General features: G+C 41.6%; 2 protein-coding genes across 3 annotated transcripts in view; one reads left to right on the top strand and one right to left on the bottom strand.

Moving 5' to 3' along the window:
- The window catches only part of zdhhc2 (zinc finger DHHC-type palmitoyltransferase 2), a 28172-nt gene extending 25605 nt beyond the window's left edge, over nt 1-2567 (top strand). The window contains exon 13 of the mRNA XM_056236266.1: nt 2443-2567. The gene's annotated coding sequence lies outside the window, so the exon portion shown is untranslated. The remainder of the gene's footprint in view (nt 1-2442) is intronic.
- Nucleotides 2568-4163: 1596 nt separating this feature from the next.
- cnot7 (CCR4-NOT transcription complex, subunit 7) lies at nt 4164-14162 on the bottom strand. 2 transcript variants are annotated; one of them, XM_056236259.1, is made up of 7 exons: nt 14000-14162; nt 12606-12817; nt 10946-11139; nt 10602-10763; nt 10249-10393; nt 5313-5423; nt 4164-5224 (listed from the first exon to the last, which is right to left on the bottom strand). In XM_056236259.1, exons 2-7 carry the CDS (start codon nt 12720-12722, stop codon nt 5093-5095), a joined length of 861 nt encoding a protein of 286 aa, XP_056092234.1. In that variant the 5' UTR covers nt 12723-12817; nt 14000-14162; the 3' UTR covers nt 4164-5092. The 2 variants fall into 2 exon arrangements, with proteins under 2 accessions (XP_056092234.1, XP_056092235.1); XM_056236260.1 differs by lacking the exons at nt 12606-12817; nt 14000-14162 and having other exon boundaries at nt 10602-10822; nt 10946-11082.
- Between the last annotated feature and the right edge of the window lie 232 nt (nt 14163-14394).

Genomic DNA, 14394 nt, shown 5'->3' with positions numbered 1-14394 from the left:
TTAGGAGGAGAGCGCTTGGCTTCTGGGATGCGACTACCACCAATCAGAGCATACATGGATGACATGACAACCATGACTACAACAGTAGCCTGCACTAATCGGTTATTGGGGAAGTTAACAGATAATATTGAATGGGCACGAATGAAATTTAAGCCCTCTAAATCAAGGAGCATCTCGATAGTTAAAGGAAAGGTAGTAGATAAAACATTCTTCATTAATGGTGAGGCAATACCAACAGTTTCTGAGAAGCCAGTGAAGAGTCTTGGGAGATGGTACGATGGGGATCTAAAGGACACAGGTCGGGTGGGAGAAGTTAGACGACAAGCAGTGGAAGGGTTGAAGAGCATAAACAGCTGTGCTCTACCTGGTAAACTAAAACTCTGGTGCTTTCAGTTTGGTCTACTGCCGAGGTTGCTGTGGCCACTGACCGTGTACGAGGTTTCTTTGACAACAGTGGAGAAGCTGGAAGCGTTGGTAAGTTCATACATCAGGAAATGGTTGGGAGTTCCACGCTGCCTCAGCAGAGTAGGACTTTATAGTAAAGGAATATTGCAGCTGCCAGTCTCTGCTTTAACCGAGGAGTTCAAGTGTGCCAAGGTCAGACTGGAAATGACCTTAGTAGAGTCACGCGACAAATGTGTAAGGGAGGCAGCCCCTGTGTTAAAAACTGGTAGAAAGTGGTCAGCAAAGAAATCTGTAGTAGAGGCAAAGGCTGCCCTTCAAATTAGGGATATCGTGGGACAGGTACAGCATGGAAGAGGGGGTTTTGGGCTCAGTTTAGCTCCTCCTAAATGGCACAAGGCAGGCCCAGCTCAAAGGAGGAAGCTGGTAGTCAACGAGGTGCGACAGCAGGAGGAGAGGATGAGGTGTATAAAGGCCATTTCACAGGCCAAGCAGGGAGAGTGGATGAGATGGGAGAGTGTGGAACAACGTAAGATGGGCTGGCAAGACCTTTGGTCAATGGAAGAGAGTAGGATCAGTTTCCTTATTAGGTCAACATATGATGTTCTCCCATCACCGCAGAACCTAAACCTCTGGGTAGGAGAGGATCCCTCTTGTCCTTTGTGTTCATCACCTGCCACATTAAGGCACATTTTGACAGGATGTAAGGTGGCTCTTAGCCAAGGTCGGTTTACTTGGCGCCATGACCAAGTACTGCGATGTTTGGCTTTAGCATTAGAAGGCAAGCGTAACATGACCAATAAGTTGCCACCTGTTCTAGCAAAACATTACACGTAGAAGACAATATTCCTCCGCCCAGGCGAGCAATCACCAAGAAAAGGTGTTAACACCAATTCTCGCCCAGGACAACTGGAAGCTGCTAGGGACTGGAAGATGCTGGCTGATCTTGACCAACGGCTTATTTTTCCACCTGAGATTGCCACCACTAACCTACGACCAGATATTGTTTTGTGGTCTGGATCAGCACGCATTGTTCAACTGATAGAGTTAACAGTGCCATGGGAGGATGCGGTTGATGAGGCATATGAGAGGAAGAAACTGCGGTATGCTCATCTGGCCACTGAAGCAGAACAGCGAGGATGGAGAGTCCAGGTTTATCCAGTGGAAGTGGGTTGTCGAGGTTTTGTGGCACACTCTACAACCCGGTTCCTCAGAGACGTCGGATTCAGTGGCCAAGAGTTGCGTCGCACAGTAAAGAACTTATCTGAAGCAGCAGAAAGGAGCAGCAACTGGCTGTGGTTGAGACGGAAAGATTCTAGCTGGCTGTGTACAGGCCGCCACGCTACGGTTTCGTAGAGTTCTTGAAAACTTGAAGAGTCTGTTGGTTTGTTTGTATACGTTCCTGTGGATATTGCGTGAATGACGGGTGGTTGGGTAGATATTGTGTTTTGCGGTAGGTGGTATGCCATACGGAACCGTTGTCCACTGAAACTGCATATTAACGCACCAGTGGGGCTCGACAGCCTTAGTCAACGGGTTGGCGCGTATGGTTGGGTCGCGGAGAGATTGTGATATTGTGGTTAGGTCTCAGCAGCAGGAGGGATGTAGAGGTCAGTAAGCTGGGCTGAGTTGAGTGGGGGACGGAGGGGGGTGACTCTGGGACGCCAGAGTCACTGTCGAGCCCTCTTGAGGTGTCGTGGGCTTGTCGACGAAACACTGAGGACGGAAGGTGCCCACTTGAAGACCCTAGAGATGTCCCCTACTCGGTTCAATCCAGACGGTTGTCGTGCTGGTCCTGTAGTTGCAGCCGTCGCGTGCGCTAACGCGCCAAGTACACTGCAGCCGTTAACGCCGGACAGAAGGGGAGTCACACTACCTTATGGAAAGAAGCGTAAATGGATGGAGAAGCATAGTTTACTGTAAAGCTACGTCTTAGTTTTGCTTATCTTGGCGAAAGCCGAGTACAAATCAGCATGAAGTTTTAACATCTACTCTCGTGTAATGGAAATCATTTTTATATTTCTTATATTTCTACTTTAGGAGTTTTGTCCTAATGATGTCTGTTGTCAGTGGAACAGTGAAGACGTCTCTGCTGCTCTTGCACAGACTTCCACTGCCCTTCCACTCTCTACCTACTGAATTGTGACCCTTCACAAGCGCTAACAGAAGTGTACATTCATAAAGGGCCTCAGTCTCTTCTCCTCCTTGGAAACTGAATGGCTGAGATATCTTAATGTGCCTAAAGATACCCACAGATGTGGCTGAACAAGGTAACATCAAAGTGGTTCCTGGACCTACGTTTAAAAAAAATAGAAGTTTGTACGGAAAATGCCTCGAATATAGCTTGTGTGGTGTAGACATTTCTAAAGAAGGTGACATTTTTTGTTAGTCTGGGAAACGTGAAGTATTTATGCATGCTGTGTGATGGTGGTACATAGTTGTTTGTCATGTTTGAAATGTGAAAACTGAAAAGCCCACTACACTACACAACAGATTTTTTTTAACCGATTTTGATCCTGCATTGTTAAAATGTTGTTCATTACTATACAGATGCATTTTCACATCATGTCTATGATCTGTTTTATTTGACAAAGTGTCAGTGAGGATCTTGTCCATCACCCTTAAGTCTGAATCCCAGCTGTCCTGAGTTTTGCAAAGGTCGTACACAAGTAAAAAGACTGATGTAGCAAAACATTATAGGCCATTTATAGCACTGCATATCCAGACAAAAACACTGTTTATTCAAGCAGAGGGAGGACAAAAATACTCTGTATGCACTTTGAACAGCGCTTGAAGCTGCACATTATTTCAGTTTTTAAATGTTGTTTTCTTGATGGTTCTGTCGAATCAAGTATGCAAGGAAAATGTATTCTGATAACTCTTGTCCATATGCATTGTGATACTGCAGCTGCAGTGAACATTTCACTATAAGTCAGTATATTGATTATTTTTAGAATACTTTGCATAACTGTTTGCACACTTAATGCAAAACTCAGATGTGGTTTTGTATCGCATCTGATTTATCTAAGGGCTCTTCTAAAGTACTTCCCATATTTCTATCTGAATTTGATTCCATATATTGCATGTAAACGTACTTGTACTTGATTTTGACTTGAGGTGTGAACAAAACCTCAGAAATGCCAAGAGCTGTGGTGTGTTGTCTGTTTTGTAGTTTTTATGGAAATGTCCTATAGGATTTCTGTTACTTTGTGATTACTAGGTTCACACACCACATTAAAAATAAACTGTGATACAAGATTTCTTCTGGTTCTTGCTTTGTGTATGTAGACAAGCTGATTGTCGTTGCTGCTTTTGTTCTTTGAGAGTCTGAAATTGTGCTGGCTCTAGCTTAATGTTTTCATATACATTCAGACTCCACTCCGTAAGATAATGCCATTGAACGATATGTCTTTATGAAAGTTACTGTAAGAGAAATAAAGTGATATTTTATTAAGTGCTACAGTGTTGTTTTGGTATTGTTTCAATCTAACACTAGTAACTCCTTTAGGAATTGTGCAATCAAACCTTAATACAGCATATGTCTGAACAGACTTCAGTTAGAAAAATCAGGCTTTTATTTCCCAAAAGCTCTAAAAACAGTCACTCTATATTGCATAATGTGGATACTGTACACATTAAGATGACAGACAAACAGGAGGAGGGAGGTTAGGAGCTACCAAAATCATTATTCACCAATTCACACATTCAAAAAAAGAAAAGAAAAGCTGTTCGTGCAATTCACATGTCTATAAAAGCTCAGATTAGTTAACACAGCATTTATTCAAATATCCTTCAGTACATACAGCAGATCTAGGCAACACAGAATTGTAAAGCAATACAATACAAAAACAGAATAAAGAGGAAAATCAGGAGAAAACCCCAAACAGCACAAAATGTGCACCATTCAAAAAACCAGCACTACAAGTAAAACTAATTCCACTGATACTGAGTACTTGAGTTGGTTAAGATTCCCTTTAAGAGTCATTATTTCTTATATTAAATGAATAAAAGGCTTTGAACTTTTTGATACTAAAATACTACAAAACCTTTACATTTCTTTTAAAAATGAAAATGGAAAGACAATTTTGATGCAGAAGTATGAGGTGTCCTCAGTTCACTTAAATAGTGGCAGTTCACTCTTAATTTACTTGTGTGGTAAAATCTGTGCTAACCCAACATAAAGAGTAAAATCAGTGCGAGGCTTCCCTTTACAATTAAGTGCCTGTATTTACCTGTGTCTGAGATCCTCCATCTGTCTAAAGCTACTGCGAAGTGTGAGAAAACAGTACTCCTGTAATCAGGGAACGACAGTTCACGTAGGTGACTGGTGTACTCGCCAAATTAGTCAATGAATAATCCAACCGTACACTAGAAAAAATGAATCCAATAAATTAACGATAAAAAAGAAGAACATAAAAAGTAGCTCAATATTAAGGCTGAGCTGTGGTGGGGGGAAAAAACTCAAACACCAAATGGTTCCTCTTCCTTAACCATAAAAGATGAACATTGTGTGAAAAGATTTAACCCAGAGAAGGCAACAAAGGGAAGAAGTTTTTTTTTTCTTCTGTTGGATGTGAGCTTTAAAGTGCAAATTCCTATGAAATCTCTCATGGAAAACAAAACAACAACAACTAAAAACCCATGTTTTGAGCCCTGTATATGAGGTTCGTTATGGTGAGAGATTCTTGTGTCATGACTGCTGCTTGTTTGCCTCCTCCTCGTAGGCATTTCCGGTGCCGTTCTGGACATAGGATGAGCCTGAACCCAGTCCATACAAGTGACCACAATACTTGGCATCATCAATGTGATCCTCAAAATACATCTGCAACGACAATGATGTTACAGTCAGTACAAATGCTGAATCCAGTGCCACTTTTTGTGATATTTAACAAGCGTAGATGAAGGCACACCTCTCTCATCTTGAAGAAAGCCATTCCTGTGAGGAGCGAGTCAGACCCTGCCTGATGCTGAGGTCCAATTCTCTCCAATTCAAGCTGCTCTGCCACCTCCTGCAGACCACCCTGCACACCACATGATGGAAATCAGACACAGATTCCTTCTATTCACACACACTGCTACAAATGAAAGTAACCCCTGGTGTACTTCAAGGCAAATGCTGCAGTGATGACAGTGGTGTGATCCAAAATGATGAAATAAGAAATCTGCCATGGCTATAGGGGTGGAACGGTACATGTATTCATATTGAACCGAAACGGTACGGGCGTCACGGTTCGGTGCACGAATTTGCACGCAGAATACACGGTACAAATAAAAAAAACCTCTTAAATAGCGATGAATTTCGCTCTATTCGCTTTTGGTGTGACTGTGAACGCAGCAATGAACAGGCTGCGATCAAGATTGCAATGCAGGAGTGTGTGTGTGTGTCTGTGTGCGCGAGAGAGAGAGAGAGAGAGAGAGGCGCGATGAACAGTGTGTGTGTGTGTGCGAGAGAGAGAGAGGCGCGATCGAACAGTGTGTGTGTGTGTGTGTGTGTGTGCGCGCGCGTGCGAGAGAGAGAGGCGCGGTGTGTGTGTGTTCGCGCGCGCGAGAGAGAGGCGCGGGCGCGAATCGCGCGATGAACAGTGTGTGTGTGTGTGTGTCTGTGCGCGCGCGTGCGAGAGAGAGAGAGAGGCGCGAATCGCGCGATGAACAGTGTGTGTGTGTGTGTGTGTGTGTGAGAGAGGCACGGGCGATCGAACAGTGGAAACGTAAAAACATACTCCGTCATTTTTTTCATACAGGACATCATTAAAACTGCAAATTGTTTACTTATATTTGTGTACACTCGCAATAAAACACAACATTGTGCTTTTGTCACACTCTAAACTCTTGTCAAACTGTAACCTACACCTGTTAACAAAAGTTTTTATGGTAGTATTATTTTATACGGAAATCAATTATTTATAATTCAGATGAGAATAAAGTTAGCTAATTAAAATGAAGGAAAACAAATATATTGATCTGAAATAGCAAATTAATTTTAAATTCATTCAGGTACAATTACCAAACATATCTCAAGGTCTTTTCGTCTTTTTAATAATTTAATTAATAAACTAATTATATAAAACTACTGTCAGTGCACTACAAATAAACTGGTTCTATGCCTTTATTAATAAAACTTATTTAAAAAAATACAAGGCTTAAGACATTTATAAAAATGCCTTCTGCATTTTTGTTTTGCTTTTCACTCCCTTGTACCGAAATCGTACCGAACCGTGATGTCTGAACCGAGGTATGAACCGAACCGTGACTTCTGTGTACCGTTCCACCCCTACTATACATACACACTCACCACCAGTTCCCTTTCGAGAACGTCCACTTCGTATTGCGTAGCTATACGCGGTGGGGAAACTCCTTTTCCTTGAATTCTGAAGCTTAAAATGTAAAACGCATTTTGCAGCTGCACAGCTAGCACAGTGAGTGTCTGGCTCACTCATTGGCTGTGCTGCGGCAACTGCACATCCAATGGCATGGGCGGCTCCAACATGTGCGCCAATGAGCTATCATTACGTCATACAAGTCAGAGCCCGCCATAAGGGGCGTGGCCATAGACCATAAAAGCCCCAGAAATAGCCATTATAGCAGATTTCATCTCCTTCAGTGACATACTTCACGTCTCTGAGTCCTCTGAAGAAAAGCTTCGCCGTCGAAACCAGCTCTACAGTTAGAGTGTGCACCTCTCAGCGGATTTCGCCTTCGCTTCAGAAGCCGTCTCTCTGCTGTCGCTATCCGGCGACCAATGCAATATCCTTTGTTTGCTTTGCTTTCAGGATGGCGAGCGTTTGTTACAAAATGCCTCGCTCTTCATGCGCCACGTTCGGCTCTCTTCTGCACGAGGCGGACGGGCATGCTAAGTGCGTCGCGTGCCTGGGTTCCGCCCATGCTCAAGCTGCACTTTCCACCGGCGGATGCTCGGTCTGTGAGGGCATGCCCGTCGCGACACTGCAGTCGCAGCTCGCTCTCTCCCAAGATGGCGACGCCGCTTCCCCTGCTCTTCCTTCTTCCCCGAGGTCCATCAGGAGCTGTCGAAGACATGGCGCTCCCTACTCAGCACGCACAGGATCCGCTGTCAGACGGTGCACCTGATATGGAAAATGTTTGGCGAGGCCGAAGTCGACTTCTTTGCCTCGAACAACAACACTCATTGCACAGTGTTCTTCTTGAAAAGCAGGGATGCGTTGGCCCATCCGCCCACTTTATGCATTTCCCCGTCTTAATGATACCCCAGGTTATCGAGCGGGTCAGGAAGAGCGATGCCCAGTCCTCCTGGTGGCCCCCCTCTGGAAATCCATACCGTGGTTTCTGGAGCTGGTTCAGATGGTGGACGAAGTCCCCTGGTCGATTCCTTTGAGGAAAGACCTGCTCACGCAGGCGGAGGGGATGATATGGCATCCACGACCCGATTTATGGGCTCTCCATGTGCGGCCCCTCAATGGGTACCCGGGGACCTTCCTGAAAAGGTCCTGAGCACGATCAATGAAGCCAGGGCCTATCTACCAGGCGCCTGTATGCTTCTAAATGGACAGTGTTTTCCAGCTGGTGTCTGGACAAACGTTTTGAACCGTGTCATGTGAGATACCAGTGGTTCTCTCCTTCCTACAAGAGCTATTGGACGCGGGCAGAACCCCATCCACGCTCAAAGTGTATGTGGCAGCCATCGCAGCTTATCATGCTCCGGTGGCTGGCCGGTCACTGGGAAAAAATTACTTGGTGGTACGGTTTCTGAAAGGAGCCAGGAGGCTTAACCCCTCCAGACCTCCATCTGTTCCGTCTTGGGACCTCTCCACGGTCCTTGGGGCCCTGAAGGGCCCACCGTTTGAACCACTTCAGGCGGTTGATCTCAAAATTCTCTCGCTAAAGACTGCTCTCCTGCTGGCACTGGCATCGGCCAAGCGAGTTGGAGATTTGGAGGCGCTCTCTGTGAGCCCCTCTTGTTTGGAGTTTGGTGTCAGCGACTCGAAGGTCGTTCTCAAACCCAGACACGGCTATGTGCCTAAAGTGCTTTCAACTCCGTTTAGAGCACAGGTGATCACTTTACTGGCTCTTCCCCCTTCCTCAGAGGATGGGGAGGCTAATCTACTCGGTCCTGTCAGAGCACTGAGAATTTATCTGGAGCGCTCTGCGTCTTTTAGACAATCAGGGGTGCGTTTCCCAAAGCCAACTATGGTCGTAAGTTCCGTCGTTACCAAAAGAGTTCAATGGAAATTGCGATCATAGTTGGATAACGATGCTTTCGGGAAACGCACTCCAGAACAGCTCTTTGTCTGCTTCGGTGGCCGGTCCAAGGGGCTCCCGTCACAAAGCAGAGGATATCCAGATGGATAGTTGATGCTATTTCTCTGGCATACACCTCAGTGGGTCAGGTTTGCCCTATTGGTACTAGAGCCCATTCGACTAGAGGCATGGCCTCTTCTTGGGCTTGGTCTTCTGGGATTCCCATTCATGAGATAAGTGCGGCAGCCGGTTGGTCCTCGCCTTCTACGTTTGTGAAATTCTATAATATGGAGGTTCCTTCCCTGCAGGCAAGGGTCCTTTCAGTGAGAATTCAGATCCGACAGGTGTCCGGTCTCACCCACATAATATGTCAATGTCATAAGCACACATTCATTCATTCATTCATTATAAAGCCCGCCTCTGGCCGGTTATCATTCCCTTTATTAGGACCCGACTGTGTCTGGTCTTATGTTAGGGGGTAAAAAAAAGAAAAAAAAGATGAATGTTTGGACATTACATTATTAAAAAGGTATATTATGAGGCCCGACGGTGTCTGGTCTTATTTTAATACAGGCTGACTCTGTAAGCTCAGAGTTCTAGAGCTGCAGTTCAACCAGCTACTCGGTGCGGCATTTTGCATGGCGTCCCCACTGCGTATAACTACGCAATACGAAGTGGACGTCCTCGAAAGGGAACGTACTCGGTTACTAACGTAACCTCGGTTCCCAGAGAGTAAGGGAACGAGTATTGCGTAGCCGGCCGCACTGAGTAGCGTGGCAATATGTCTCTTCGGTCGATGTAATCTGCTATAATGGCTATTTCGGGGGCTTTTATGGGCTATGGCCACGCCCCTTGTGGCGGGCTCTGACGTGTATGACGTAATTATAGCTCATTGGCGCACACGTTGGAGCCGCCCGCGCCATTGGATAATAACAATAATTATAATAACATGTTCTTTTTACATTTTAAGCTTCAGAATTCGAGGAAAAGGAGTTTCCCCACTGCGTATAGCTACACAATACTCGTTCCCTTACTCTCAGGGAACCAAGGTTACGTTTTCAAGTTTTATTGTTTTACCATAACACTGAACCAAAGAAAATTTTATTTGGCTTTATGTACTGAAACCAAAAACCAAAAATGTCAAAGTGAAAAAAAACTTTTTAGTTTTATTCAATCATTACAATTGTTTAACTATAACTATGCAAGTATTCAAGTCAGTATTTAGTAGATAACCTTTGACTGCAATTACAGTCTTAGGTTTGTTAAAACTATTAAAAAACTTTTTAGGCACTGAAATAAAAAATTTAAGCACTACAATTATTAAAACTGAAATAAAAATACATTAAATAATAAAACTAAAACAAACTAAAATTATTATAAAAAAAAAAAAAATGTAAAAATTAAATAACTGATTATTGCAGATCACGCCGTCTTTTTGCCAGATATGTTTTTGTGTCTTCTATCTGTTGATCAATGGACACACACACAAAAGGGAAAAAAAGGAAAAGAAAAGAAAACAGCATGATTCAATGCTGTAAAACACTGAGGAAAAAGTTCACAGTCATGAATACTTTGTAGGCCCTGTATTTCTAATGACAACATCCTCATGCACATTTCCAAACGCTAAAATACCTTCAAGTTCTTACAGCTCTTCATGAGGTATTTCACATCATAAATGATGGGAAAAAATAAACGAAGAACCTCGAAGAAGTCAACCTCTTCCTCTGGCAATTTCGAGTTGGACAAAATTTTAATCAGGTACCCAAAGTCATAGCCACTGTTTGGAAGAGAGACAACAATTAGCTTTAAAATAGAGGCGTATAGTTCATGAAGTTTTAGACACAGTTTTAGACTTCACACATTTTTTTACAGTACTGTACATTTTCTCAAGCTTTCAAGAATCTTCCGATTTTTTGTTGTGGCTTGAATCTCCACTGAAACACTGCATTGATTTCAGTATGTGAATATTATTACTGTAAGATTACCTATGGAATGAGAGCCACTTGACCCCCTCACAAAGCACCACACCTGAGGTCATAAGCAGCTCAGCAAAGTACAGTGTCTCAATACCCTCCTCCTCATGCTTCTTAAACTGGATACCTGACGAAGTGAGCAGCTCAATGGAATCCTGTGCATACATGTCTTCCCTGCAAAAGACAGTATGTCCTGCTTTCATAAAGAATCACACTGATGGCTATGGTTACACCTGAAGACAAGAAAAGTCATCTTGTCATATGTCTTCAACATGCACATAAGAGAGATCATGGATTGATGCTTTGTTGTTGAATATGAGTGCAATACCTCTTTAATTACAAAGTGCAATGCTTACGTGAGGTTAAATTTGAAGTTGAACTGCCATGTTGACGTTCCTGGTGGGTATTCGCCCTCTTCGTTCATAAATGTAAGGCCAAGCTGGATGATCTTCAACAAGTCAACATTACACCGCAGCAGCTGATACTGGTAATCTGCATTGCTTCTAAATTCTCCGATTGGTCTTGCAACAACACCTGGAAACTCTGTGTCCTACAAATGCAACAAAACACATTATGAGTGTTATGGTTACTTGTATATTTATAGTGCATGATCAAAAAAAAGGGCCAGAAAATATATGACGTTTGGGCATATCGGACAATTCTTTTTTTTTTTTTTTTTTTTTTTTTTTTTAATCATCATTATTATCATTAGTTTTTGTAATTTTAGTACTTCAATTTTTTTCAGTTAGTTGCCAAAGAAACATTTTTAATTTTCGTAAGTATTTTAAGTTTTAAGCACTAAGGTTTTTCCATCTAATATTTATATTTTATTTTGTTTAAACTTTTTTTCAATTGCCGAAAATTATATGAAACTGTTAGATTGGATTTCAATTTTTTTTTTTCATTTATGAAGCGATGTGACTAATGTCATTCCCAAAGAGCAGCTTTATCTGAGTTCAATCATGTTGCTCAAATCGTTCATTGTGTATTGAATAATTAATTAATGAACGAGCAAACAAACAATTGGTTTTGGCACTTTTTACTTTTTTTGTTGTCTGATGCACCTCATGAGTTAAAATGTCCAGTTTGTGCCATATTAAAAAGAAATGGTAACCTAAAAATGATAATATCTAAAATAAATTAACTGGTTTTGTTCAAGTCAAAAATGTTATTTAATATTGCTGAATCAACCTAAACAAACTAAATAAATTGTATTGGTTTAATCAAGTAAAAAACTATGAAAGCTTGTTTCCGCCACTGAATAAACAATAAAAAAGGTAATTGTGGCTTTTTTCTCACAATTCTGACTTTTTGCTCACAATTGCGAGTTTATATCTCGCAATTCTGACCTTTTTTCGTTATATTGCGTGATATAAATGTACAATTGTGCCTTTTCTCAGAATTACATGATATAAACTCACAATTTTTCCTTTTTTCTCAGAATTGAGTGATATAAACAATTTGGACTTTTTTTCTCAGAATTGCCCGATATAAACTCACAATTTTGAGTAATATAAACTCACAATTCCGTGTTATGAAGTCAAAATCGCTAGATATAAACACGCAATTGCGAGAAAAGGTCAGAATTCTCACAATTCTGACTGTATTTCTCGCAATTTTGAGTTGATATCTCACAATTCTGCTAAAAAATGTCAGAACTGTGCGATAAAAAGTAGCAATTAACTTTTACATTTTTTTATTCCGTGGCAAAACAAGCTTCCAAAAAACAGCTCTCTAAGGTAACAATTGCAGGTTACCACTTTTTACACTACATCCTCTCTTTTCACAATGACATTGACTCTCGCACGTCTCTGGCACTCTTGAGTGTCGCACGGCTGACACTCAAGTCATTACTATGGCAACTGATGTAGACATACAAGATATTAACTGCACTGTCTCAACATATGGATCTGATTTCATAACTTGCAAATTGAAAGGGCAGACGGTCAGTCCTAGATCACATTTGAAAAACGAAACTGGATTGATTTAAATAAAACTTTAATGCTTCAAACTCACCATTGCGACATAGCTGAATTTTAGAGTCACCTGTCGGATCCTCTTCATCTCCTCATCCAGGTTGCTGGCCCAAACCTCACATATTCTTTGGCTATGATCCACAGTGGCTGCGGGCATAGTTCCACTCTCAGGTTCACGGCATCAAAACCCAAAAAAAACACTCCCCAGGGGATATATTCATGAAATAATAGTCGCTTGTTGCCTCTTTTTACCTAAAAAAAACAAAACAATCAGACAATCAGGACATTTGATATCAAATCACTTTATTGTCACTACATCATAAACAAGAAGGTAATAGATAGTGATAGTGTATAAAATAAACAATATGCAAATATGCACACACAGTATAAACAGACAGAGTAACTTGAGACAATTAAAAATGTTCTACTGAAAACGAATGCACAAAAAACTCAGCTCACATTGCAGAGTAAATGGTAGAAAATATTTCAAAATTCAAACAGCAAATATATATAACATCACCATACAAACCTCTCCTGACCAATTAAAAATGAGCATGTTGTAATCAAAGCATGACCTAATTGTTCCCTTTACTTGTACCTAATTGTATTTTCTGCAATGGTCAATAACTAGGCTACAGGTTTGTATACATTTTCAAACTAATATCCACGGTATGTGTCTGTGGATTTTGTCATGCCCTGGGTGATTCACTTTGGTAAATCATTAGTCATGAGTTTGTTTACTGACTTCAAACTAGATGTTAGGTGAGTGTATCCTCCTTATCCCCAACAGCATTATGAGGATTATAAACAGAGGGAGACTTTCTGCAATTACTTCACATGCTTCACTTTAGACTTTACTTGGTAAACATGACTACTCATCTACTATTCTTGCTTCATGACAACACTGAACGGATAATTATTCAGACATACTCATATCACTCAAAAAAAAAAAAAAACCCCCGTTGTAATGAGCCTAAACATTACAACAAGTGCCAGATGAGTCAAAACGGTCGCAGACTAACAGGAGCAGCATTCACTTCAATATGCCAACAAAACCAGTAGGAAGCTTGTTCGTGTGGCAGAAAATGCTTTTGAACATACATGCACATTAAAGTGCCTTTATAACCCATCATCTGTTGCTTTATATGTCCTTAAACTATCAAGTCAGTTGTTGTAAGTTGACAGGTTAGCAGCACCAGCTAGCACAACATCTGCTAAACAACTAAACAACCCCGCAAACGTCCTGAAATCATATCTACAGTCAGCTTTTGGAGGTTTGTGTAAATAATCTTTCTTTGTAAGATGTGAATGATGCTGTTTCGTGTCGGGGTGAGTGTTTATTTGTGTATGTGGCTAGCACGTTAGCTATTAGCCTAGCCACAAAAGTTTGTCCTGATATTATGATCAAAGTTCACTTTTTCTGTCAGGACTTACCTTTCCTCAAACAAGGTAGTTACACTTAAAGCGTATACTGCTTCAGTAATACACAATCACCTTGTTTAGAAAGGACTGGGACCTTGCTCTATACTTTTATATAGTTTTATTGGGCTAACCGATATCAACAACCAGCTGCCACCTCTGAAACTACATCACAGCGCTTCGGTGTGACGTCACGACAAGACGACGCGTGACCTTTGAACTCCTTGTGGGGTTTTACATTTGTATTATGTACATTCGTATATGGACATTTTCAAAGAAATAGCTCTTTTAAAGGTTGAATTCTTTAAATAACTATATATTTTTTGTAAGAATCTTCAATGGTTAGAGAGGGGTGGTTGATTATGATTTCACTTTAGATTTCACTCAACTTTAGTTAGTGTGTAATGTTG

Source organism: Rhinichthys klamathensis, unplaced genomic scaffold (assembly GCF_029890125.1).
Source record: "Rhinichthys klamathensis goyatoka isolate OS25496 unplaced genomic scaffold, OSU_Roscu_1.1 h1tg000442l_1, whole genome shotgun sequence".
Classification (NCBI taxonomy): Eukaryota; Metazoa; Chordata; class Actinopteri; order Cypriniformes; family Leuciscidae; genus Rhinichthys; species Rhinichthys klamathensis.
This window is presented reverse-complemented; position numbering and strand designations above follow the sequence as displayed.